The sequence below is a fragment of the Mesoplodon mirus genome, assembly GCF_964341445.2.
Source record: "Mesoplodon mirus genome assembly, chromosome: 7".
Taxonomy (NCBI): domain Eukaryota; kingdom Metazoa; phylum Chordata; class Mammalia; order Artiodactyla; family Ziphiidae; genus Mesoplodon; species Mesoplodon mirus.
This window is the reverse complement of record NC_138983.1, coordinates 80,328,201-80,350,814: the sequence shown is the minus strand read 5'-3', so window position 1 is coordinate 80,350,814 and position 22,614 is coordinate 80,328,201. Positions and strand designations below refer to the sequence as shown.

Here is a 22,614-nt window from a genome sequence, read left to right as displayed (position 1 = left end):
GGTCACGCGTCCTAGCCAGGACTTGATTGGCTGGAGATTTGATTGGCAGGAGAGCTGAGCGGCTTCTCCTGCCAGAAGCAGCCGCTGCCCTTCAGCCTTTCTTCCACTTCAAGCCCTGAGAAAGGGCTTGCGTGCTTCCCAAGTGGCAACTTCTGTGCATTTAAAAATTTCCTCTTGAAAATCCCAGCCTTAGCCCATTCACAAAAGGTATCTGGGTCCTTTCTTGGCCGTGGCCTAGTCGTATTCACCAAAGAGAAGAGCGCGTCCCATAAGAGCTGGCGGCTTTGGGAGGACCGGGGAAGGCGTCAGCTGGCAGGAAGCTCCCTGAAAGAAATAGAGGAATCCCCACCCATCCATGAGCTGCCTATTCTTCCCCCTTAGAAACGGGGCTTGTGATATGCCAGGAACTGCAGGCATTTTGCCATTTAACCCTCCCGCTGCCCCACGGAGTAGGCCCCTTGCTAACAGTTTTGGTTGCTTTTGTTGAGGAACCTGGGATACAGAGGTCAAGCCACTTACTCAGGGTCATTCGGGGCAGTGGTGGGGCTTCACCCCTATTTCTTTGACTCCAAATCTGGCCTCTGAACTCTGAGAGACACTGCCGGCTTCTCGAGTGATGTGGGAAGTGGATTCGAGTGAGCACGGCCTGGGCAGCGGTTCCCGTCCCTCTGCCACATGGACAGAGCCACAGACCCAGTTCGCTGTGAAGGCCCAGCATCTTATACCAAGTCTCATTTTCACAGCCAGAGATATTAGTGTGGAAATAGGACTTTTGATTCTTGAAAGGTCTGCTTGGTGAAGAGATGGTCAAACATTTAAACTACAAACTCCATTTTTTTGGGGGGGGGCAATTCTGAAGCTTAAGATGTGTAATTTCATCTCAGTGCTTCAACCTTGCCACCTCTGTGAACGGGTGAAGAGTTTCAAAGTTTCATACAGGAGGCTAAAAAACTAAGGCTCCTTGTGAAAATACTAAGTGTAAAACTTAGGAAAGAGGAATTCTACTTTCTGTTCTTTTCTGCTTAAAGACAACGAAGATATACTCCCTGGAAGGAACGGATGCCAAGACAGATGTATACAAGTGCCCTTTAGGATCCAGCAAAACTTTCAAATGTATTATTGTTTTCTTCCCGACAAACAGGGATTTCTGACGACATATTAACAACAAGCATGAAATGCAAACCTGAGTCCTGGAGTGAAACCCCCAGGAGCAATGGTGCGATGTATCCAAGGGGGCCACCCTGGTAAGGGAGACACAGAAGGAGGGGGTGTGGAAAAGTGAACATGGGCGGGGGAGGGCAGCAGGTGGGGAGGGAATCCTGTTTCTGCCACTTAGTAGCCAGGGAACGGTACCCTCTGTCAACTCACCTTTCCCCTCTCTCTAAGGGGCTGACACTTGCCAGCATCCCTTGCGGGTTGATGGGAGAGATGAAGCATGTGCGGTGTGGAGCAGGTGCCTGTCCCTTGGTAAGTCTTTCCCCCAGTTGTGAACTCCACGAATTTGAAAGCTTCTAGCTGTAGCTCTTCTGGGGACCCTGACACAGGTTCAGCTTGGCCATTTCAGACCCTTCTCTGCTGAGGGATGTCAAGCGCCAAACAGGCTGGCATGTCCCTTGCGTTGTGTGTGAATGATGCAGCCCAGGAATAATGCATGTGAAACCTCATTATGTAAATCCTCAGGTTTTCAGTACATGACAATGGCTTTTTTGGGGCCCTTCTCTGTCCCATTCTGTGGTCTGGTGTCTCTGCTTTGGGACCTAGTCTGCCAAGCCCTGGGGGCGGGGGTGGGCACCTTGGGGAGGGGTGAGCTCTCCAGAGGGCACATCAAAGGGAAAGTCACAACTCTGTCACTGGCCCAGCTCTCCCTGGCATTGCTTGGTGTGAAAGGAAACTGTCCTCTGCCTGAGGCAGCCCCATGTCACACACAGACTAAGGCCTGTGATGTTTAATTCAGAGCAGTGAGCACTGGAAACACTGCATCCAGGCTCCCTCAGAGCAGGACAGCCACTTTTCATTTCTGGGGCTCTAAGCCAGAGAGCCTGCTGTCTGGAAACCTATTGCCTGGAAGGTTCGCAGGATGGAGGGCAGGCTTCTGCAAAGAACTATCTGACCATCACCTCCTGGTTGAGGAGAAGGGCACCCTTCTATGACCTTGGCCTCCTTAGAGCTCATGCAGGCAACAAACACACACATGCAAATACACACACATGCAAACACACAGCACATACTCACATGTACACACATACACGCAAGCATGCGTGTACAAATACACAGCCCCAAGTCAGAAAGACTGGCGTACTATTCTGGCTACTCAGAAGAGGAAACCCAAATCTTTATTCTCAGAGAGCTTATTCCTCGGTGTATCCCTGGCACCTGGCAGAACAATGAAAATCAGAAGCGCCGCCTTTAAAAACACTCGGGCTGTTCACTCAACTAATTGTGGTCATCTTTTCAGGAGGCAGGGAAGTCAGATCATGATGCTGGACACCCTTAAGCTCAGTACAGTGCTGTGTGTCAATTATGTCTCAATAAAACTGGTAGAAAAAACAGTTATCTGGATAGAAAGAACAAGATAAAATACACGAATTATCAAAAGTTAAAAAAATACAGACCAGCTAGACTATGAGTCTCAGAAAGCACTGTTCACAACAGCCAGGACATGGAAGCAGCCTAAATGTCGATGGAGGAGTGGATAAAGAAGATGTGGTACAAATATACAGTGGAATACTACTCAGCCATAAAAAAGAATGAAGTAATGCCATTTGCAGCAACATGGATGGACCTAGAGACTATCATACGATGTGAAGTAAGTCAGACAAAGACAAGTATCATATGATATCACTTATATGTGGAATCTAAAAAAAAATGATACAAATGAGCTTATTTACAAAACAGAAACAGACTCACAGACTTTGAAAACAAACTTATGGTTACCAAAGTGGAAATGTGGTGGGGAGGGATAAATTAGGAGTTTGGGATTAACATATACACACTATTATATATAAAATATGTAATCAACAAGGACCTACTGTATAGCACAGGGAACTCTACTCAATATTCTGTAATAACTTATATGGGAAAAGAATCTGAAAAAGAATAGATATATGTGTATGTATAACTGAATCACTTTGCTGTACACCTGAAACTAACACAACACTGTAAATCAACTATACTCCAATATAAAATAAAAATTAACTTAAAAAAAAAGAAAGTTTAAAAAAATAGAGGCAAGCTAGACTATGAGTCTCAGAGAGGTTAAGCTGACATATATCTATAGAATCTAAAAAAAAAAAAATGTTCTGATGAACCTAGGGGCAGGCCAGGAATAAAGACACAGATGTAGAGAATGGACTTGAGGACATGGGGAGGGGGAAGGGTAAGCTGGGACGAAGTGAGAGAGTGGCATGGACATATATACACTACCAAATGTAAAACAGATAGCTAGTGGGAAGCAGCCGCATGGCACAGGGAGATCAGCTCAGTGCTTTGCAACCATCTAGAGGGGTGGGAATAGGAGGGTGTGAGGGAGACACAAGAGGGAGGGATGTGAGGATATACGTATGCATATAGCTGATTCACTTTGTTATACAGCAGAAAGGAACACAACACTGTAAAGCAATTATACTCCAATAAAGATGTTAAAAAAAAAAGCTGCCTGAAGCCACACAGTAAATGGCAGAACAAGAGTCTAAACCTAAGTCTGCCTAACGCTAAAGCTATTCTGCCACCTTCCTTTGCAATGAGCGAATGCATTCTGTGCTGCCTGGATCCCACTGGGACCTCAGTTGGCTGTTTCTAAAGGGAGCTGAGGGGCAGCCTCAGAGGCTCTGCTCCGAGCAGGGACCTCTCACCTTCTGCTGCCTGATCACCCTGGTGACCCTCTTCTCCTGGTGCAGCCGCTCTTCCATGTGCGCCAGGGCCTCCTTCAGCGGCGCCTTTTCTTCGGCCTCTCTGAAGATGTCCTTCAGCTTTGCCACCTGTGACTGGTACATCTGAACCGACACTTTGCTCTGCCTGAGCACACAGGAGAGACAAAGTCTCTTTTCTCCTCAGCTTTCTCACTCACCACCAATGCTCCCGACCTGGGAGATCCTCAGAACACTTCCATATATGCTTGGCTTCGCGGTTTCCTTACAAGTTGGGGGAAGGCTGAAGATGTGGGGACTAGAGGGCAGAATAAATAGCCCATTGGCTGTGGATGTGCAGCATGAAGGGGGCACAGGTTATGCTACCAGCCCCTCCCAATTTCCCAGAGAGGGTGGGGGAACGGATACCACTGAAAATACGATGGAATTATGAAAAGCACACACATGGTGAAACATCAGACACATTTATAAAAGGTGCACCTTATTCCTTAACAGTAGGGTACTTTAACTGCTGCTTTCTTGCCCAGAGACTTGGGTCCATCAGGCCCTGAGTCACCATCCCGCCTCCCCACTCCACACCCAGGCCTCTGTCCTCTTGTCCTGGTCCCTACGGGTCTGCAGCTGCACCGAGGTTTAGCCTGGAGAATGGAGGCCTGGGCCTTTTGCCGGGGACACGGGCCATACTTGAGCTGTTCAATGTCCTTCTCGTATCGTCTCAAAAGCTCCTCTTTCCTCTGCAGCTGGTTCTTGAGTAGGGTGATCTTATCAAACACCAGGTACAGGTCTCTTTGTCGAAGCTGGTGGACTCTCTCCCTCTCTTTTGGGGAGAGGTGTTTCATGGACACGTGACCTGACATATCTTTGATGTTCATCAAAGTCCCGAGGGTTTTGCTCATATCCAAGTACTACGAGAAAGCGTTTCACAGGTAAGAGGCCTGGCCCAAGACCGCTGGTGGCCACTTTGAGGAGGCAAACGTCTAATTCTGTTTCATTCATTTTCTGCAGTTGCAGAGAAGAAACACATGCTTTGCAAATGAGTGCATTTGGGGCTTTTAGTAGGACTTTCATTTTCCCCCGCATCCATTTACACTATGCCTTTTTGAGAATTGGGGGGAAGTGGGGAGGGGGAATGACAACAGACATAAACATTCATTCTTACTACCCAGTCTTGCAAGGAACTGGGCTCTGCAATTTCCAGCCCATGCTGGGATAGGAGATGGGTCTCGTGGACCTACTGTAACAACTAAAATGTATGTGGAGTTGATGTGTAAACTATCTGCAGGGCACGCAGGTTTGGACAGGAGGGGACTGATGCTGGGTATACCTACCAGCTTTTCACTAAGATCTAAAGCCTCAGCCACATCCGTTTTCCCTAACTTCTCAGTGGCCATGATGGACCCTGGGCTGGAAAGGCCATTTTGAGGCTGAAATAAAACAAAAGAAAAAAACTCACTTGGCATTCCATTATGATTTTCTACATCCAGAAGAATAACCCAAAGAATAATGCAAGAACTGGAAAAAATAATTTGAGAGAGTTGATTTTTTATATCATCTTTATTGGAGTATAATTGCTATACAATGGTGTATGTTTGTTTCTGCTGTATCAAAAAGTGAATCACCTATACGTATCCATATATCCCCATATCCCCTGCCTCTTGCGTCTCCCTCCCACCCTCCCTATCCCACCCCTCTAGGTAGACACACAGCACCGACCTGCTCTCCCTGTGCGATGCAGCTGCTTCCCACGAGCTATCTATTTTACCTTTGGTAGCGTGTGTGTGTATATATGTCCACGCCAAGAGAGTTGGTTTTAAATCCATTCTGACTCTGTGAACTGCTTTCTTTATGACTGTGTTCCTACCACTTCAGAGCACGACTGCCTTTGAAATGATGCATCACTTATGCCATTCTTTGGCCACCGTCTCGTCTGTCTTCTCTTTAGGCCAGTGGTTCTCAACCGGGGGTGACTCTGTCCACCCTACCCCATCCAGGACATTTAGCAATGCCTGGGCACATTTGTGGTTGTCATAATTGCTGCTGGCGTCTAGTGGGTAGAGGACAAGGATGCTGCTAAACACCCCACGATGCATAGGGCAGTCTCCCAAACAAAGAGTTACCTGGCTCAAAAAATCAGTACCGCTGATGTTGAGAAGACAAGCTCCAGAAAAATGGGGACCATGCGGCTTTTGCTCACTATCTCCCTCCTTGTGCCCAGCATGGCACCTGGCAATGAGTGGTGCATAGTGGGCATGTTTGTGGAATGAACGAATGCAGGTTAAGTGGAAAATAGCCTCCCTCCTTTTTATTAAAGGAATCTCATTTCTGTGCAGCAGAAACCATACCCTCACAAAATTTGGCCCAACCTTCTCCTAGCTCTGGAACCTGGTGGGTGGGCATCCCTTCAGAACCTTTCCAGAGACAATGCAGATAGTGTTTGCAGCTGCATCTCCCTAAGACCCCAACCAGCCAGCTGGCTGTTGGAAGCCCAACTGACTGCATGGAAAGGCCACCAGACTGAATAGGGGACCTGATCTGAACGACCACAAATAACCATAATAAGACTCCTTAAAAAATAAATTGGCTTTTAGGGCTTCCCTGGTGGCGCAGTGGTTGAGAGTCCGCCTGCCGATGCAGGGGACACGGGTTCGTGCCCCGATCCCGGAAGATCCCACATGCCGCGGAGCGGCTGGGCCCGCGAGCCATGGCCGCGGAGCCTGTGTGTCCGGAGCCTGTGCTCCGCAACGGGAGAGGCCACAGCAGTGAGAGGCCCGCGTACAGCAAAAAAAAAAAAAAAAAAAAATTGGCTTTTAATGCTTGCCATGAGCATCTCTTAGCCCTAGCATTTGTTGGCACTACCCTGAAAACCTCTGAGATTTAAAAAAAAACAACTACAAAAATATAAAGGCCCCCAAGTGACTGTGATAGACAAGAGTGGACATATTTGTCTATGTATCTATGGAGATGAGAATAAAAGAGGGTATCTGAAGATGACAATAAACCGGGCAGATCTGCTGCAAAAAGAACCTGAGATGCTGCTCAGTGTCTTCAGCTACCCTGAGCTGCATCCTCTGTACCTCTCCAGACGCCCCCTCTTTTCCTGAGGGGAGGGTCACTAAGGAAGAGCCTGGGCTACAGGATCCAAGCACGCAGTCCCCACCCGGTCTCTGCAGGCTAGCAGACACACCACCAGGGACACACCCCTGGTGTGTCTTCAATCATTATTCTGTGACCTTGGGTGAGGTACTTGACCTCCTGAAGCCTTACTTTTTCTTATCTGTTAAATGGGGACAATAATAGTAACTATGACACAAGGCTGCTACGATGGTTCAATGACATAAGGCATGGAGCCGGCTGAGCTCAACGCCTGGCACACAGTAAGCAGTTCACAGATGTCAGCTATTCTTCCTCCTGCTCTTTCGTTTAATTACTGCCAACCTTGGAGGATTGAGAGTTGGGAGGTTTCCTGCTCTGTGGTGTCAGTGGTGGGATGAGGGCTTGTTGCCAAGGGGAAGGTCAATCTTGGAAGCAGGACCATCAGGACATGAGATCCAGCTGAGCTCCCCACCTGGAGACGGGCCCTCCACTCCCAGCCTCAGAGAAGGAAGGTTCGATTTTATCAGGAAAACCAACACATTTCTGAAGACTCACATCTCTAGACGTGTGAGCAAATGTCTAGAAAAATTGTAGGAGAAAATGCTGGTACAGAGAGGATGGCTTTATTATGTTTTCCAAAAGCTGGTTTAGACCAGCTGCCACAGCAAGCCACGCTGATCAGAGCTGTCCATTGTCATGTGTCAATCAAACACCCGATCAAACATCCATTTAGGATACAGGGCACCTTCAACCTAACAATCAAATTACTTCTGAAAATCCTGGAAAACACAAACTATGCTCCCTAAGAAAGGAAGGTTTTCTTGGATAATACTCTTTAAAAACTGTTTGACAATAATAACTCTCATCTATTAAAGTGCTCGCTATGAGCTAGGCACTGGGATAAGCACTTTACATAATGATCTCCTTTAATTTTTCCATCATCATTTTACAGCTGGGAAATTGAAGTCCCAGAAAGGTTAGGAGCCTGCCCAAGGTCACAGAGCTTGCAGAGCTGGGATTAGGACACAGGTCTCTGATTCTAGAACTTGTGTCTTCTTAATCATCATGGCTCCCTTCTGCTGCCCTTTATGTGTTCATGTTTTTCAGTTTATAGCAAAAAGCAAATGTTAGGCAAGCTCATGGCATAATGTTGTACATTAGCTTGTTGAATCTTTTCTGCAGAATATAACATGTGATGTGAAAAGGAGGGCCCAGAGATTGTCTGGGCCAGCATCAGTGCAATGTTATATCATGCTGTACACGATGGGAAGCCGCCTTTCTATTCAAACATTGGATCACTGGTACGGCCAGGCACCAACCAGTCCATACAGGTGTTAGCCCATCAGGGAGGACCTGGCCTCGAACCAATGATGTATACAGTGGTGCCAGGGCACACGGCTAGTGTCTGTCCTCATGCCCACCCTCCCCACGTGTCAGTCAATGCAGATACAAAGTTTCTTTGGTTACCGTTCGGATCTCTACTCTTGAAAAAGTTGGCAAGTCAGGTTTTGCATCCAATATTTTCCGAACATTTTTTTCCATCCCGAGGGTCTTTAAGTCTAGAAATGATTCATCCATGTGGTCCTTGTGATCTATAAAAGAAATAATTTACACTCAAAACAAAGGCTCAGGAAGAAGTTACTGCATGTAAAAGTCACAGCTGCTATTTACTGGACACTTACCACAGGCCAGTACTAATTAGCTCACCATCCTCCCTTGGCAGGTGAGGCATCGAGGCCCAGAGAGGTGAAATGACTTGTCCAAGGCCACACAGCTCATATGAGGCTGCAGCCTCCCAGGGCGGGGGCACTGAGGGGGAACCTTCGGCCACAGGTGTGAGGATGGACTTGAACCCAGGCTTCTGTGTCCTAGCCCAGGGCTCCACCCAGCAGCAAGCTTGGTTTCTTGAAAGCCCTATTCCCTCTAAACAGGGTATTTATCCTGGGAAGTTCCCCAAGGTTGGTCCTTGCACAGCATGCGTCTATGAAAAAGTTTCCACTGGGCCACAGTGAAATAAGAAAAAGAAGGACAAGGTTCTGAGTTTTTCATGAAATCCTGTTTATTTAATATCAAGGCCTGCTCTTGACTCTGAGCTCATGCCTACACATCTATTTTTTTTCCTGCCCATCTTTTTTTTATAACTATGTTTTTTTAGTTATGAAATGATGGGGATAGAAGATGGTGGTCCTGGCAAATTGGTTAGTCCCTAAAGTGAACCCTCAAGTCTGGGGCCCATGGTTCTCAGCACAGAGGGATGACTAAGCAGGAGGAAACTTACTTGACAAGCTGGCCTTCTCAAGTTCTTTAATTCGCGCACGAAGCTCAGATAAGGCCTTTTTCTGACACTGAATGACTTCCTCATGTCGGGACCCTTTGCACTTGGCTCCTAGATCACTGAAGGACTGCTCCTGTGGCCAGAATGGTGAGGACAGCAGCTTTATCAGTGATCACAATCTCACTCTCTTGTATTTGAAGAAACATGAACAAATCATGGATTAGCAGAAACCCTGTCACTTACTTAGTACCTTGGAAAATATCATTACAGGGCTTCAGCAGAGAAGGAATTTAAAAATTTCATTTCGAATACAAAGTCACATCTAGGAAGATTTCCAACTTTCCTACCTACTTAGCATCATTATAAATAAGAGATCCCCCCTATGTTCCCTCCCCATGTTTTATTTCTTTTTTTCTTCTAATGTTCTTCTAAGCTTGGGTTTCCACTTGTTGTCATTCTGGTCTCATCTCTGAACAATCACATCAAATTTGCTCCTGGAGGGGCTTTTTTTTTTGCCTGCACCATGAGGCATGCGGGATCTTAGTTCCCTGACCGGGGATCGAAACCGAGCCCCCTGCAACGGAAGCACAGTCTTAATAACTGGAACACCAGGGAAGTCCCTGGAGGGGCTTTTATTTATTTATTTTTTTTCTGCGTTACGTGGGCCTCTCACTCTTGTGGCCTCTCCGGTTGCGGAGCACAGGCTCCGGACACGCAGGCTCAGTGGCCATGGCTCACAGGCCCAGCTGCTCCGCGGCATGTGGGATCCTCCCGGACCGAGGCATGAACCGGTGTCCCCTGCATCGGCAGGCAGACTCTCAACGCACTGCGCCACCAGGGAAGCCCCAGGTGGTTCTTATCGGCCAACTTGGGGAAAACCTTCTTCTCAGACTTTGTGGCTGAAAATGTAGTCTGCAGAGCTGTGCTATCGGTACCAGCTGGGAGCTGTTCAGAAATGCAGAATCCCAGGCTCCCCCCACCCGAGACCTGCTGAGTCACAATCTGCATTTCAACAACATCCCCATATGATCCGTGGACACCTTTGAGTTGAGAGGTGCCACTGTAAAGTATCCTCTAATTGGCTGGTTTCTGGAAAAGTAAGTAGCAGTTTTGGCCATGTGTTTCCCCTGATATGCATGAAGAGAAAGACTGAAATACTATTGGTTGGTCTTGCACACACTTAGACACAAACCAGGAGCCGCAGTAACGACTGGGATTTGTATCAATAAAATCAGCTGCGGTATATAAACAAAGTACCATTTCTAGACATTTCAATAACCTTGCCTCTTCAAGTTGATCTTCAAGTTGATCTCTGAGTTTTAGGATTCAAGCTTCATGTTAATTCCTCCTACATCATTCACCCTCTTTAATTAATTTAGTTCCCAACAAGGAGTTGCTGAGATTCCTCCATCTAAGTACATGCCCTCTGTTTCTCATAGGAAAGCCCATTTCATCAGTTTCCAGTAGTAAAGAGAAGGACGGGGACCACCTTACCGATTCCTCTGCCATTAGCCGCTTGACTCTGGCTTTCAGCTTCTCCTCTTGCTGCGGTCTTTCCTCGGTCAGCTTCTCCTTCTCTGCCAGATGCTGCTGTAACTCTTCTTGCAGCAAATACTGCTGAGTTTCCCGAGAACTGTTGATCTTCATCTGAAATGAGGGGAAGGGGAACTGCAGCTGATGGGGGACAGGACTAATGCAGGAGTCATTTCCACTACCTTTGGGGGCGGGACAAAGGTTCATGAAACTTTCTTCAAAACACAGAAAAATGATGCTTAGCTTAGTAACTAATAGCGAAGTAGTAGAGCATCGTGGTTAAAAGCTCAGACTCTAGATCTAGATAGAATCTCAGCTCTAGTTCTTTCTAGACACTTCTTCGTATAGAAAATAAGTGGGTGAACTAAGGCAGGCCGTCTTCCTCCTCATTCATCCCTGCCGGCCGCTTGGGTGCGGGATTCCGTGGAGAGCATGGGCCCGTGAAGGGGCTCTGCAGCACGCCTACCTGACCTACTGCCCTTTCCAAATTGGCTTTAATGAGGTTTGCTCTGTTCCTCATTTCTTTCAGCTGAAGCAATTTCCTTCTGGAATCCTGCCGAAGCTTCTCTTCAACCTGAAAGGATGATGAAACCGAGGGCTTGCTGCTAATGTGATCATCATGCCCTCTGGGGAAACTCTTCTGGGGGGGCTAATGGCAGTGGGGGAGTCCCTGAGGGGTAGGGACAGCTGCAGCCCAGCAGCAGGGGTCACAGGCATGCACAGGGTGGAGGCAAACTCACAGGGAGTTGCCCCCTATGGGAAAGGGCCGAGCTCTGCACCCGGGGCTCAACTATGTTCTACCGTACACTCCCATCCCAGCTCGGTCCCTAACCAGCCGTACGACACTCGGAAAGTTACTTCACTGCTCCGTGACTCAGTGTCCTCATCCGTCAAATGGGGATGATGATACTAGTATCACTGCATAGAGTTATTGTGGGGATTCAATGTTTGGAATAGTGCTTAAGGGCTCTGTGAGAGTGTTAAGTACCGTTGTAACCTATGAAAGGTGGACGGGAATGTCCGCCGTACAGTCTCGTTCTAATAACTCGTGATGGGTACTTGGAAATGTTATGATTGGGTTTATTATCATAACTGTTTGTCGTTACCACTTTGAGCACACTCACTGGTGGTAACCTCTCTGGAGGCTTGCCAAAGCAATGTCTATTAAGAACTGCAGCCTGCCAAGGAAGGCCTTTAAAGTGGAGAAGCTTGCCTACTTTTCCCCCCTTGCTTGGGTAACAGTCAACACACGGTAAGCTTGGGCGTGCTCCACGCTACCCTTGGCTGGCCAGTGTAGGCCTCACAGCTGCTCAGTTCTTGGATGCACCTGCTGAGCCCTGGGCCCTGGCACTAACAGGAAATGAGGCAAACTCTCGTAAATAAATGGAAAGTTTTTGTGCTGAAACAAATTCACAGGCTGTTTTTTTAGGGATCTGAAGAGGGGGATCACAGGGATGTAATAAAAGACCCAGAAAAGCCCTTAAGAGCTTTCTTCTGAGTAGTGTGGTCCAGTGGAAGAGCCTCTACCCAGCTCCGTTACCTTGGAAAAGTCATCTAAGCTCTCTGGGCCTTAGTTTTCTCCCAGGTCTAAACATGCTCTGACTTCCATGTCAGCAGCCTTTTTCATATGCTGCAAAAGCCAAGTCCAGCCTTGGACTCTGCCCTTATCTGTGCTCTGCATGAACAGCCCCCGTTCCCGTCCCCAAGCCTCAGAGTCACCTTCAACAGCCGCCCTGCTCCCTCTCTCACACTCGGGGGTCTCATGCCTGTCCTCCAACCCCTCTCACATGCAAGCTGGACTGTGACAAGTGGCCTCCTCGCCTCGAGTTTAGTTTCTTCCAGTGCAATCTTAACGGTACTGTGAGAGTTACCCAGCTGTAAGGCAGCTCTGTCCAACAGAACTTTCTGCAATGATACAGGTACTCTGAGCGAGGCTGTGTTGTCTAATATGGCAGCCACCAGGCACATCTGGGGATCGAGCACTCGAAATGGGGATGGTGTGACGGAGGAACTGAACTAAAAATTTTAGTTAATTTTCATTAATTTCAGTGTAAACAGTAGCATGTGGCTGTTTGCTACGCCAGGGTCACTGAAGTCAGACGAACCTGGAGTCAGACAAAACCGACTGTGCCATTGGGCTAGTTACTTTACTAGTAACTAGTAGCCTTGACTTTCTTGTCTGTAAAATGGAGAGGATGATTTCTAGATCACAGCGCTGTTGTGAAGATGAAGAGATGAAATGTTCAAGGTAACTCCTAGTACGTGAGAAATTGTAACTACCATTTTCACCCTGATTACTGTCCACGAATGTCATTGCATCAGTCACTTGTTCAGAAGCCTTAGTAGCTCCCCACTGCCTGTGTGGTACAGAGCTCAAGCACCTGAACTAAGGCAAAACACCAAGCCAGGGATTCAAGAAGCCCCTACGAACTCAACGAGGTAAATAAAACTGAATCCACACCTAGATAAACCATAATAAAACTGCTGGAAATCAAGGGAAAAGACAATCTTAAAAGCAACCGGAGAAAAAGACAGATTATGCAAAGGTACAACAGTTAGGCTTACAGATGACTTCTAAATAGAAATAATAGGAGCCACAAGACAATAGTGACATATCTAATGCTGTATCTAATGTGCTGAAAGAAAAGAATTGCCATTGTAGAATTCAATACGCAGTCAAATGTGTTTTAAGAGTGAAGGTTAATTATACATCTCCAGACAGACACACAGGCACATTTGAGAATTTGTCATCAGCAGAGCCACAATGAGGGAAAACATTAAAGGGTATTCTTCAGACACAAGAAAAATGAACCCAGGTGGGTGATCAGAGATGCAGAAAAGACAAGCAACAGTAAGGGTAATGTGTGGATATGATACTGACTATAGAAAAACACTAATAATGTCTTGTTGGGTATTAACTATCAAGAGGAGTTTAGAAAATTACAGCAATGGCTTATAAATCTGGAGGGGGTAAGTGAAGTTAAGGTGTTTGAAACTCATTGCACTGTCAAGGAGAAGGGCATAATTATCAACTACTATTGCCTCTTGGTAAGTTAAGAATGCAGGGCTTCCCTGGTGGTGCAGTGGTGGAGAGTCCGCCTGCCGATGCAGGGGACATGGGTTCGTGTCCCGGTCCAGGAGGATCCCACATGCTGCAGAGCGGCTGGGCCTGTGAGCCATGACCGCTGAGCCTGTGCGTCCGGAGCCTGTGCTCCGCAACCGAAGAGGCCATAAGAGTGAAAGGCCCATGTACCGCGAAAAAAAAAAAAAAAAAAAAGAATGCATATTGTAGTCTTCAGGATGACTACCAAGAGAATAGTAGAAGAGTGAAAAACTTAATTAATGTGTGATTTTGGTGAGTCAAGGATGAATGCTATTGTCTTACTATTACTAAGAGAATAGTAAAAAAGTGAAATATTTCCAAGCTAATAGAGGGGGAAAGTGGAATAAGAGAAAACCATCCACTCAGAAGGAGGCAAGAAAGGAGAGAAAAAGGAACATACCACAGATGGTACATCTGGTATTGAGCAAGAAGGTAGATTTAAACCCCAGTACACGAGTAATTACATAATATAAATGGACTAAAAGTCAAAGATTGTCAAACTGGATTTTGTAAAAATGATACGCTATCTGAAGGCATATGTCTAAACCTTAAGACAAAAATTGACAGAGAACATATGAAAAAGATATGGTATGAAAACTCTAACCAACAGAAAGCCAGTGGTGAAGCTAAATGACAAAGGAGACATTAAGGGAGAAACACTACTAGAGATGAAAAGGGATATTTCATGATGATCTAAAGTTTTGCTCTACAGGAAGTATTAGGATTCTAAATTTATATGCACCTAGTAACACAGCCTCAAAATATATAAAGCAAACATCGTTCATATTAAAAGAAGAAACACACAAATGACAAACATGTTGAGATTTTTAAAAACATTCTCAATGATGGAACAAAAAGACAAAAAAAAATCAATATGAGAATTTAAGTTGGATCAACATCATTGGCAAACTTGATTTAATGGATCAATTCTTTCTTAGATAATTTCACAATTAAGATCTGAAGGCAGTCTAGGGTTGTGGTTACACACAGGAGCTTTGGAGTCAGGCAGACCTGGATTCAAGTTCTGCCACAACTACTTTATGCAAGTGAACTTGGATAACTTCCTTCACCTCTGTGAGCCCCAGTTTTCCCGACTGTAAAGTGGGGTTAATACCAGTATAGACTGCATGGGGTCATTGTGAGGATGAACAGAGATGATGCAGGTGGAGTGCTGGCCCCAGAGTGGTTCCCAGGCCGACCTGTCCCTGCCATACCTTGCTCTTTTCCCACAGCGTCATAGAGATCAGGCTCTGCTCGGTACTGCTCCTTTTCAGCTCCACCCTGAGCTTCCTCATTTCTTTTTCCATGTCATGGATTTGCTGAAAGAGTTCCAACAACAGGGAAGTCAACTTCACAACTCATTTCATCCGGTTCATTAAGGCAGAAACCTAGTCTGGGATTCGCTTAACTCCTTCCCTTGGGGGACAATTCCACGTATTTGAGGCAAAGTAGACTTTCTTTCAACGGATGCAATGAAAGGGCTGGGTGAGGGAAAATTTGAGTTTCTTTTGAAGATCAGCATGGATCCTGGATTAAACAGTACAAGATACCTATCCACTCATTAGAGTCTCTTTCCTTGGGGCACATTTTTGAGTTTAATCTAAATAAGGGCTGTTTGGAAGACACAATGGGCACAGTTTAGAAGAAAAGAACAATGACATTTTTCTTTTTTCTCATTTGAGGAAGAGAAGTGTGCTCCTGACAGAGAGAAGAACACATGTCTCCTGCTCCCGTCCCAGGCACCGTCCTTCCCAACGGATGGAAAACGTATGCCTGGTGATGTGCACGAGGGTTCGGGCCGGTACAGGGGGTGAACATTTACATTGAGTGGTCATCTTTTCATTGTATTCATTTTTATGTTCACCTTCCATACAAGGCCAGTGATACATTTGCTTTTTATTTTGTTTTTATGAATTGTTGTAAAATTGAATGTATTTAAGTAAAAATACTTCAAGAAGAGTTGTGTTAATAACAGTGCTCAGGGCCGTGATAAAACTTGTGACAGTGGATCATGAAAGTCTGGGCATCACAAGTCCAGGGGTAGGGACCACGGTGAATTTCTAGCAGCATATGGTGGCCACCTCCCATCCCTTTCCCCAGGGGAAACCTGATGAGGGGCCTTGAGCCAACTGCCCAGAAAATCTGGGGAGAGTGTGTTTTCCATGGTCTTTTCACCCATCTCTTTGAGGCCAGCAAATCAAAGAATTAGGAGACTACATTAACAGACAAACACCCAGAAAGCCCCAGAGCTTGTGCTAGCTAATGGGCCAAGGAACCCCTCCAAAACCCTCAAGGCCACAATCTAGGCTTTCAGTGGACACCTAGGGGTCAGGAGGTTCAACGCACGGTTTTGCAGAGTTTTAACTCTTTCTCTTGGGCTTCCCAGTTCTCCTTCTGGGCATCTTCCTTCTGTAACTCTTCTTTCAGCACTGAGCACTGTGGAGAAAAAGGACAAGGCCACGGGGGCTTGGCTGGGGGTCCCAAGTACCTGTGTTCATGCCCAGGAGTGTTTCCTGTTGTATAACCCAATCACACCTCTGAATTCTGAGAGGCGAGACCATTTGTGTGATGGGAGCATGGGATCCTGCAGTCCTTCCCAGTTCACCCCTCTCCTGAGTTCTGAGGAATAGAGCATCTAAGTTCCTCTTCAAAAGCCAGCAAACTTCACTGCAGGGGAAATCCAGCTTTGTAGAGTCTGGGGACTTAGGGTGCAGGAATTGGGATGTTTTCACGCTGTGACCAGTGAGGGCGGAGGGGGCTGAGCCAGTGAGCTCAGGTCCATCTTAGGGCTTTTGTGCAGGTTGCATCTCAAAGAAACAACTGCCCCGACTGGTGTGGAGGGGTAAACGGAGGTGTCTTGCCCAAGGGCGGCTTGGCAACAGGCATTAAGGGCATAAGGATGGATGTGCCTTCTTTTGACCCAGCAATTCCCACTTTAGGAATGTACCTTAAGGACAATGACTGGAGAAATAAGTAAATCTGTAGTTTCAAGGATGCTCTTCACAGAATTGTCAGTAACAGTGGAAGAAAAAAAAAAAAAGAGGAAACAACCCAAGTGTTGTTTATAACAGCAGACCACTTTATAACACTGGATACATCCAGGAGAAAGTATGTAGCTTTTAAGACGAATGATAAGAGCGTTGATTTATTAGCACGGGAAAATAGTAAGCATTTTAAAATTTAAAAAATGTGCATAGTATAAATTCACTATAAAATGATTGATTGATTGATTTCTAGGCAATATATAGAAACAAGACTGGAAGAACATACATGAAAATATTAACACTGATTTCTCAAGGTAGCATTTCCTCTCCTCTCTTTTTATTTTTTCTTCTCAATGTCATCTACTTATTTTTCTAAAATTAACACACATGATATATGTCATTTAAAAAAAGGCATCTCAAATGTTCACAAGAGCAGTATCCTTGGTGGTGACGAGCCCTTGTGCTATTGGCCAGCACAGTCTAGAGGAGAAGGGACCTCATTCCAAGGTCAACGAGGAAGGGGAAACGGGGACATAAATCATCCAAATGCACTTCAGGAGGTAGAAGAGCCAAGCAGGTGCTGTCTTTGCAGATTCCTTGTACTTAGCACCAGCTCTGCATCCCCTTCCCGTCCCCAACACACACACACACACACACACACACACACCACATTAAACAGCTATAGCACATGCCTGGGAAGTCACCCTGCTTGGGAGAAACGAATGCAGAGGGCTTGGCCAGGCAGCTGACCCGGGGCAGAGGCAGAAGAGCACAACGAAAACCAGCCTCCCACTTCTCAGAAAACGATTTTGTCATCCCCATTTCACAGATGGGGAAATGGAGGCCAAATAAGTTACAATAAAAGAAAGCTCTGGGATGGGACCCTGGTCTGTCTGATCCCAAAGCTCGTGCAGTGCCTTTCACCAGCTCCAAACTGGGTATGGTACTACGTACCAGGTATTACTTACTGTGCCTTTTCCTTGGAACCTCAAGATCTGTTCTCACCCCACCCCCATGCAGACCTAGCTATCGGGTAGCCTCTGGGAATCTCTGAGTTGCCACCTGAGATGAAAGCTTTGAGGTTTTACCTTGACTCACAGAAACAGGCACATCATGCAAATACTGAGAAATCTTATCCTATAGAGTCAGGATTCTAAAGTTAGCATTGAAGGCAAGATTTGCAAAGGGTCAAAGTTACATGTAAAAAGCTCTTTGCTTGCCTACCACGTCCATCTTCCATAGAGACATTCCACACACTAGAGTCTAAGGAAGAAATGAGCGTCTGCGTGTTTGCATCTGGATCTTCAGACGTTCTGCTTTGAAGACAGTTATGAGAACCAGCGGTGCTGGGACCACGATGCAGCCGTGTGGTCATCCTTGCTCACAGAGAGATCGTATTCTGTTTAATGTTAAGCTTTGCAATGGCAGTATATGCTCATAGGTGGGTTTGTTGCTGGGATTAAACAAACTCATTTATAATAGGGGTTAGAAAATGTTTGCTGGATTTGAAAATCTATTATGCTTCTTCTGAGCCACATCCACGCTGTCCTTTGAAAGGCTTCAGAGAAGTTGGCCACCTGCCCAGCAACTACCCTCCCTGTGTCCTTGGGCACTGGCCTCATCTCACCACCGTGTGTCATGTGACTCCACTGTGTCTGCTTTTCGCAGCTACAATTTGCTGATGACCCGACACTCACTCTGGAGCTGAGGGCTTCGAGCTGGTGATCCTTTTCTTTGTTCTCACTTTTCAGTTGATTCACCTCCTGTTGTAGTTGTTGAACTTGACCATCCTTTACTAACACGTCTCTTTGCAAAGATGACACCATCTCTGTAAAAGAACCAAACCAAACCAAAACAAAAGACTCATGGAGGTCAAAGAGGCAAGAAAGATTCTTGGCAACACCATGGCTCGCAGCCAACGTTCGGACAAGACGTTCCAAACCCGGGCCACCACCGGTGCCCGCCTAGAACTGGGGAGGCTTTTTCCAAGGGTCACAGAGCAGGAATGGGAATGAGAGCAAAGTCCATGGAACAGGGTTTGAGGCTTCAGTGAGAATGAGGGGCAGTCAGCACCAGCGAGAGGAGAAGCCTTTGGGGGCCCCTTGTGGGCACAGGCCAGGCAAAGCCGGGAGGAGAGGCCACACCATGGGCCTGGGGAACAAAGGCCCAGCACAGGGAAGGTCCAGGAATTCTTCTCCAGAGGCCAGGAGACGGGCGTGTGGCAGAGGGAACTGCTGGACACTATTGATGGGGTGGGTGGTTGGTTTCACAGTCCTCTGAGTTTGGACCCCTCTCTACCACTTATTAGCTTGGTGGTCTTGGACAAGCTATTTCACCTCCCACTGTCTGTCCCACACAGAGTTATTGTAAGGGTCAAATGATGGGGTATGTCCCAAGAACACAAAGTGGCTAAATTATGTTTGTTCCATGGCGCCTATGATTTTTCTCGGCAGCCAGCTTCCGAAATGGGCCCAATGATCCCTACCACCTAGAATTCATGCCTTGTGTAGCCCCTCCCACCCTGAATAGGGCTGCCATGGGTAACCAATATGATACTCTGGAAATGACGGACTGTTTCCTCTCAGGCTGGGTCATAAAACACACTGTGGCCTCCTCTTTGCTCTCTCTCCAATCATTCACTCTGGGGGAAGCCAACTGCTGTGTCGTCACGACACTCAAGCAGCCCTAGAGAGAAGCATGTGTGCTGAGGGACTAAGGCCTCCAGCCAATAGCCACATGAGCAGCCATTCTGAAGGGGGATCCTCCGGCTCCCCCCGAGGCTTTAGATGACATGACTGATGCCCCAGCCGACATCTTGCCTGCAACTCATGAGAACTAAGTCACCCCCCGCTCAAATTCCTGAACTACAGAAACTGGGGGAGATAATAAATATTGGTTGGGGGTTTATCCATTACATTTTGGGGTAACTTGTTATGCAGCAATAGATAACTACTCCATTACTGTAGTATCATTTTTTTTAACATCTTTATTGGAGTATAATTGCTTTACAATGGTGTGTTAGTTTCTGCTTTATAACCAAGTGAATCAGTTATGCATATACATATCTCCCCATATCTCTTCCCTCTTGCATTGTAGTATCATTTTGAATAAAAGTGGGAAGAAGGGTGCATAAATGCAGTGGTATTGGGTTATCTCCTACGGTTCTTTTCTTAAAAGAACATCAGGCCCAGTTTTAGTGGTAGGTTTCAATCAAGAATGTCTATGAAATAAAGCACAAAATGCTCCAGAATTTCATTTTAAAAATGAGCTTTGCCTCCAGGACACAGTTCAGTTACTTGGAAATCCCTCTGGGGCTTGCCACACTTTGAGTGGGTCCAGCCCATCTCAAGCATTATCCCAACCCAGGTCTGTCCGACTCCCTGATCGGAGAAGGTGGGATCTGAGACAGGCTTGATGCTTGGATGAGGTTTCACTGGCCGACATACGGGAGGAAGGTGAGGACCAGCGAGTTCATCCTTCCATTCCTGGTGCCCAGAACAGCACCTAGCCTGGGGGAGGTGCTCAGAAAATATCTGAGGACATCCCAAGTGAGGGAGGAGAATAAGCAGAGACCTGGGGGCAGCAGGGGGTGGGGCTGGGTGTGATTAAGTTGCAGAGTGAGGCAGAAGAAAAGCACAGATTCATACAGAGATGGGGATTCACGTGCGACTCAATGCTGTGCCTGGCTTCTACAGCAGTGGGTATGTTTCCTGCTACGCGCTGGCTGCCTTCAGAGTGATGTGCCCCTCCGAGGCTCACTGCCTCCTCCCTGTCACCTGCTTCTCTCCCTCCCCTCGTCTGTGAGTGGTCCCATCCTCTTCAGGTCTCTAGGCATGTCAGTTTCGGCTTAAAAAACTCCACTGGATTCCCAACACCCTTGGAATAAAAACCCAGACCCCCCGACCCTGCCCAGCCCCACAATCCTCTGTTCACTCCACGCAGCCTCGCTTGCCCTTGGCTTGTCCTTGCCCACCTGAAACAGGTCCTCTCTAAAAGAAGGACATAGCCGTGGAGGATACAGCATAAACTGGTTAGAATCGGCTAGGTCCAAGGGGGCGTAACATTCGACTTCCAGGGGAACTGGAGCCCCATTACAGGCTCATTGTAATACATGAGCAAAATGACACACGCACCAGCACCAGGACTGTTCCGAGGCTGACCATAAAGGTCAAAAAGTGGGTGGTGGGGCTTCCCTGGTGGCGCGGTGGTTGACAGTCCGCCTGCCGATGCAGGGGACATGGGTTCGTGCCCCGGTCCGGGAAGATCCCACATGCCGTGGAGCGGATGGGCCCGTGAGCCATGGTCACTGAGCCTGCGTGTCCAGAGCCTGTGCTCCGCAACGGGAGAGACCACAACAGCGAGAGGCCCGCGTACAGAAAAAAAAAAAAAAAAAAAGTGGGTGTTGGCCCAATTCCTGGAAATCCCCGCCTCTTCCCCAAAATATTAGAGTTGTCCCAATCCTCCCACTCATTAGCCTATAAAATTACCCAGCCCATAAAAACTAACCGCCCCATATTTGGGGGCCTCTAGCCTTCTGAGATGGCCCACACTCTGTCTGTGGAGTGTGTTTCTCTCTAAAGAAATCCACTTCTTACTTTGTCTCTCACTGAATTCTTTCTGCGATGAGACATAAAGAACCTGAGCTTTAGTAAGTCCCGAGACCAGATGCATGATCTCGATTAAAAGATAGTGGGTTCTGACTGGGTTCGAGTCCCAGCCCACGGGTTCAAGTCCCACCTGAGTTCCATGGTTGCACACCCACTAAGCTGGTCCCCCTTGGCCTCCCCCCTTGAAGCGCTGGCCACCACGACACACAGTTTATTTTCTCCACAGCACCACTGCTCTCTGAAGTGGGCTTGTTTATTCATCCGTTTACTTTTATTGTCTGTCACCCCCTCCCAAATCTGTGAGTACAGGAATCTGACTGTCTTGCTTGGCTCTCCCTCCCCGGAGCCTGGAACGGGGCCTGACACTTAGAAGGAGCTCAAGAAACATGTGGAAGCAATGAAGGAATCCAGGGAATCAAAGCTCAGCCACAGCTGTGCGTTGGCTGCCCCTCTCCCAACCCAAGCCCTTTATCAGGGAACCACCTCTGATCAAATTAGAAAATGGTTTCCTTTGGGCCCAAGTGTACTCGGCTGAAATGGGTGAGACCATGGGTGCCTTAAAGGAGTGACCCCAGTTTGTCCACGCTCTAGTTTGCACTCAGGCTGCTTTGTGGAACCACCCAAGCCACAAGGCGACCTGTGTTCTCCCTGGTGGGGCCAGTGCTCAGGAGACCTTGTAGCCAAGAGATACCATTCTCTCAAATATTTACCAGGCCCTGCCCTCGGAACTGGGTGGCAAGAAACCTCCACTGAGGGAGAACTCTAATGCACCGACACGGGTGATCCCTGAGGCTGCACCCGTGTCACGGGCACAGGTGCGCTGGTTGACTGGTGATGTCTGCAGCGGGAGGGCAGAAGCTCTGGGGCCTGAATGCAGAAGGGCCTCACCTGACGTGATTGCGGCGTCCCTCCTTAAGTTCTCGGCCTCGTGCTTCAGGGAGGTGATTTCCAGGGTCTGGCTCAGCACCTGGTTGTAGCCTTGCTGTAGGGCACTGATCTGTGGAAGGAGGCAACACACAGTCAGAGGGGGTCAGCCAGGCCTGCAGGACACGCCGGTACTTCTCCAACGTTGGGCAAAGAGTCGGGCTGATCTTGGATCGGGGTGTTGGGGAAACCAAGGTTTTCAGTTGTCACTAGTGGAAGGGGCAGGAGG

General features: G+C 47.3%; 1 protein-coding gene and 1 pseudogene across 2 annotated transcripts in view; both read right to left on the bottom strand.

The window, feature by feature from the left end:
• The window catches only part of LOC309808828 (centrosomal protein of 78 kDa-like), a 1,511,271-nt pseudogene that overhangs the window by 400,394 nt on the left and 1,088,263 nt on the right, over positions 1–22,614 (bottom strand). The gene's annotated exons all lie outside the window — the stretch shown is intronic.
• Positions 1–22,614, bottom strand: part of LOC309807999 (uncharacterized protein) — a gene marked incomplete at both ends in the record, with an annotated part of 169,721 nt that overhangs the window by 86,319 nt on the left and 60,788 nt on the right. Inside the window, 3 exons of the mRNA XM_082628010.1 lie at positions 3,852–4,014; positions 4,551–4,771; positions 5,195–5,242. Coding sequence (XP_082484136.1) covers positions 3,852–4,014; positions 4,551–4,771; positions 5,195–5,242 — 432 coding nt within the window. The remainder of the gene's footprint in view (positions 1–3,851; positions 4,015–4,550; positions 4,772–5,194; positions 5,243–22,614) is intronic.